The sequence below is a fragment of the Nicotiana tabacum genome, chromosome 18 (assembly GCF_000715075.1).
Source record: "Nicotiana tabacum cultivar K326 chromosome 18, ASM71507v2, whole genome shotgun sequence".
Classification (NCBI taxonomy): Eukaryota; Viridiplantae; Streptophyta; class Magnoliopsida; order Solanales; family Solanaceae; genus Nicotiana; species Nicotiana tabacum.
This window is the reverse complement of record NC_134097.1, coordinates 160,245,540-160,250,069: the sequence shown is the minus strand read 5'-3', so window position 1 is coordinate 160,250,069 and position 4,530 is coordinate 160,245,540. Positions and strand designations below refer to the sequence as shown.

The window sequence follows — 4,530 nt, the reverse complement described above, 5'->3', positions numbered from 1 at the left end:
ACAAGTTTATCATTGCTCCAAAGCTCCCTTGAAATATAATAGCAGTAGAATATATCAATATAAAACTTTAATGAGGAAGAAGGGAATAAAACTGGACCCCTGATTTAGTTGAACCTAATCTCTTAAAAAAATTTATTAATTAACAGTACGGGATTCTCTAATTATGCCAAAAATGTAAAATGAAATGCTATATCTTTTTAAAAAGTCCAATAATTATGTGTATATCTATATCTATCTATCTATATCTATATCTATATCTATATACTATATTAAAAGCATGAAGGCCCTTAGCAAAATGTCGTTCGCCTTCTTTACTCATTAAAAATAAAGTTCACACTGAGTAAAATAGTCATTTCATTATTCCTCCTAATATTTATGATTAAAAATTGGTAGTACTTTAGGAGACTAATTTTTCAATTATTTTCCTAATATTTAGTAATTCCAACTCAAGTAGATTTTGTTTATTAAATACTTCCTTATTTAAACTATGTAATAAAACAAATTTGTAAAAGAAAAATAACAATAAAAGACAATCAAAGTATTTCAGTAAAATTAATTAACATCTGTTTGAATTCCTTTTAAGTTTTGGAAGCCTTTTGTTTGTTTAGATTTCAACGAATCAATTCATTAAAAATTAGGATAAGAAAAGCAAAGTATTTCAATAAAAAAATGATTACATTCGTTTGAACCCCTTTTATGTTTTGGGTGTCTTTTGTTTTTATAAACTTTAACCAGTTAATTTTTAAAACATTTAGGTTAAGTTTTTTTTTTTAGCTCTTTCATTCCTTTTAAATTTAGGAATCTTTTCTTTTTGTTTGTTATAACACGTGAAAAAATCACATTGGGAAACTTTCGAGCATGTTGAACTCCTTTTAGGTTTAAGAATATTTTTCAAAAAAAATTAACCAATTAATACTTTAAGATTATTTAGGTAAAAAGTTCATTAATATTTAGTCATTCCATATCAACTAGATTTTGTTTATTATATTCTTCCATATCTAAACTAGGTAATATAACAAATTTTTAAAAGAAAAATATTATAATAATAAGAGAAAATCAAAGTATATTGTAAAGTATTTCAATAAAATTGATTACATCCGTTTGAACTCCTTTTACGTTTGAGAGTAATTCCTTTAAAAAGCCTAAAACTTTTTAACTCCTTTTAAAATTCACATTAGAAAACTTGTCGAGCACGTTGGACTCCTTTTAGGTTTAGGAATATTTATTAAAAAGTTAACCAATATTTAAAATTATTTGGGTAAAGAGTTCATTATTCCTTTAAAAATAATATTTTAGGTAAAATTTTTAGCACTTTTAGGTTTAGGATCTTTTTTTTTTTTTTTTTTAAATTTAGGATTATGTGTTTATCAAGAATTTAGGTAGTATTTTTGAACGTGTAAGATTATGGGCTCAAACAAATTTCTACAGCTCAACTAAGCGAAAAGAAAAAGATATCACATTAAACTAGACAAATGGAGGGGGGAAATCCTTTATTTTTATTTTTTGTTTTATTGTTATGTAAATGGAAACAATACATCATTAACAAATCAAGCTCTTGTCATACATAAATATGTGTAAAATCCCTCCCCTCAGATGCCTACTATTACACCTATGGCTTGTATGGAGAAGGCAGGGGCATGCTCTTAACAATACCGCAAAGAGGGTGGTTGTCAGGGAGGTTGTACTCATCCCTCAAGGAGCGAGCTGGTGAGAGAACACTAAAGTAGAGTTGTTGTCCTAAGTAGAACCTCTCCCACATCTCTGATCTCAAGTTCCATAGTCCAGCGTTGTCTAGGGTTGTCATCACCGCGGCCCATGAGTTTGGATAGACTTGGATGCTATGCCTGCTTACTGCATCCACCAAGTTGTAGTTCTTTCTTTTCTCGGGACTCCACCTCCCTGGCTCGATGGCCACTGCGAAAAAGGAATATCCATCCAAGTGATAGGTTTGGATAGTCTTCTCACGGTTCTCAAAGATGATCTCTACAAAGTTACGGAAGGTGGCATTCTTGATATTGGGGACGACGGTCACCTTGTTCAGGTCTTCAGTTTGGGGTTCATCAGCCATGAGATCATACTTGAACAACTTGTCGGTGGCTCCGAAGTATTCAGCAAGCTTGAATGGGGTTTCTCCAGCAGCAGTGTGGGAGATACCGTTCAAGGCAAATCGGAGCTTTCCATCCACTTCGCTCCTAGAGTTGACAATCTTGAAAGTGCGGGTGATGTTGATCTGTCCGTAGTGGTAGGATCCTTGAGGGTTGGGGCGGGCAGCACTAGCAGTAAGGTTCCATCTGAAGGAGCGAAACTGGTTAATGGACCAAGCAATGCCTTGGGTGTTTTCTGGTGGAGGTGCTGGGAGGTCAGAAGATGCTGGTCCCTTACCATTGGCATATCGAATGATAGCCACGGAAGAGAGTTGCGCTTGCTTCAGGAACCTACTAGAAACAATCATGTAATAGTCCTTGGGCTCTTGATCAGCAGTGACCAACACCGAAAGGCATTGACCAACATGGAGGTCAAGGGACTCATAGACGTTCTGCACAGTGTGGGATCCCTCCATTTCCACCAACTTCATGGGGTGGCCTTGAATCCTGACGTTGACTGATGTCCTCATGCCAGCATTGCACATCCTGTACCTATAGGTCTTGCCAGCCTCCATGGTGAAGAGTGGCTCAGCAACCTTGTCACCGACCTTGAGGGATTTTCCATTGATATGGATGCCATCGGGTCTGCCAATTGTGCGTCCCCCATCTAAGATCTTCTTCAAGGACTTGTAACCCTTGTTGTACCAATCACCCACAAATACGTTATATTCATCGGCAGGGTTATCAAAAGGAACGGGAATAAGGGCACGGCTATGAACATTGATGGCACCAAAACCACCAGCAGCACGATGCAAGTCTGTTGTGGGGAAGTAGAAGAAGCTACCGATCTGGTCCTTGACTTGGAAGCGGTAGGTGAAGTTTGTACCGGGCATGATCGGGCACATGGTTCCTGGGGTACCATCTTGCCACGAGTTCTTCCTTTGTTGGACACCGTTCCAGGTTAAGAGCAAGGGGTCGTCTAGATTGTTGAAGACATTGACAACTATGTTGTTATTGGAGGTGCAGTTGATCCTGGGCCCTGGAAGCTTCCCGTTTATGAGGATGCCCTGTAGTGGCACACCCAATGGAGCAATAGTCCCGTAGGTGACATTCCACTCAAAGAAGAGGTAAGGATCCTCAGCTTTCACCGCCACAACACAGAGGCAAACTAGCAAAGCAACAACTGTCAAACTAGTTCTCTCCATGTTTCCCTGTCCCTAATCTCACACCTTTTTCTTTTCTTTTCTTTTTTTTTTATTTTGATTTTTTTTTATTCTGACAAAGAAGAAGAGGGAATATTTCCTTCTTCTTCTTCCTTGTTTTAGTTGCTAGAGCTTGCATTTTGTACCTTCTCCTTGACGCCTTTTATACAAAGGATTTCCCTCTTGGGACCATTCATTCATAATTAACTACCGCGATGATCTCTGTGGCTCTCCTTATATTCTTGATTCCATTTTCGCGTTCCCTCTTGTTCGTTTACTAACCCCTTATTTCTCCTTGAATTTCTCCTCTTAATTCTTTTCCTTCATATTAATTCTTATTCTAATGTGGACTTATTCTTCTCGAAAGTCTTGCAAAATGAGTGGTACAATTCTCGTCTCGTTGATAGAATTAGTTACCACACTCTCTTTTTTTAAAAGAAAAAGAACGTGTTTTCCAGTTTTTTTCTTTCTTCTGTTCCTGATAAATCATATGGAAGTATGAATAAATGTGTTCCTTCTTAAGTTTTTGTAGTCATTAATATGCACACACACAAAAAAAAAAAACAATCAGTAAAGTCTAAACATTGGCATACTACTTCCCTTTTATAACCCAAAAACAAGAAACAATACTATTGTACATGGTAATATACACTCCTATAGTGGGGATGTACTAAACAAATTATTACGAATAAAAATTTTCCGTTCATTTCTTTATTGTAGTATAGTTCTATTTATTGTAGTATAGTTTCTATCAACTAACTATATATGGAAAAGTCCAAATATACACTTGTACTATGAGAAAAGGTTTAAATATACCACTTATTATACTTTGGATTTAAATATATCCCTATTGTAATACTCACTACTAAAAATTTGGGAATTACCGACCAAAAATTTGCGACCAAAGTTGGCCGGTCAAAAAAAGCGACCAAAATGTGGAGAAAATTAATAAATAATTATTTTAAATAATTTACCGACCAAGGTTGGTCGCTTTTTGGCCGGTAAACTGGTCAACATGTTGACCGGGCTGGTCAGACTTGCTTGGTCAAAGAAATATTGAAATTAGCAACCAACTTTGGTCGCTAAAGTGGGACACAGTTATAAAATTTTAATAATTATATTATTATTTAAAATATTTTATAAAATATAAATAAATAATATTTAACATTGGCGACCAAAGTTGGTCGGTTATGAAAGGGGAAGCAAGTAGCGACCAACTTTGGTCGCTAATTTGGGACCCAGTT

At 35.8% G+C, this 4,530-nt stretch overlaps 1 protein-coding gene across 1 annotated transcript; it reads right to left on the bottom strand.

Moving 5' to 3' along the window:
• Window positions 1-1,541: 1,541 nt before the first annotated feature.
• On the bottom strand, window positions 1,542-3,308 carry LOC107815818 (L-ascorbate oxidase homolog). The gene is given in 1 exon segment (NM_001325960.1): window positions 1,542-3,308. A coding segment is annotated over 1 exon segment (1,680 nt). The 5' UTR covers window positions 3,290-3,308; the 3' UTR covers window positions 1,542-1,609.
• Window positions 3,309-4,530: the final 1,222 nt, after the last annotated feature.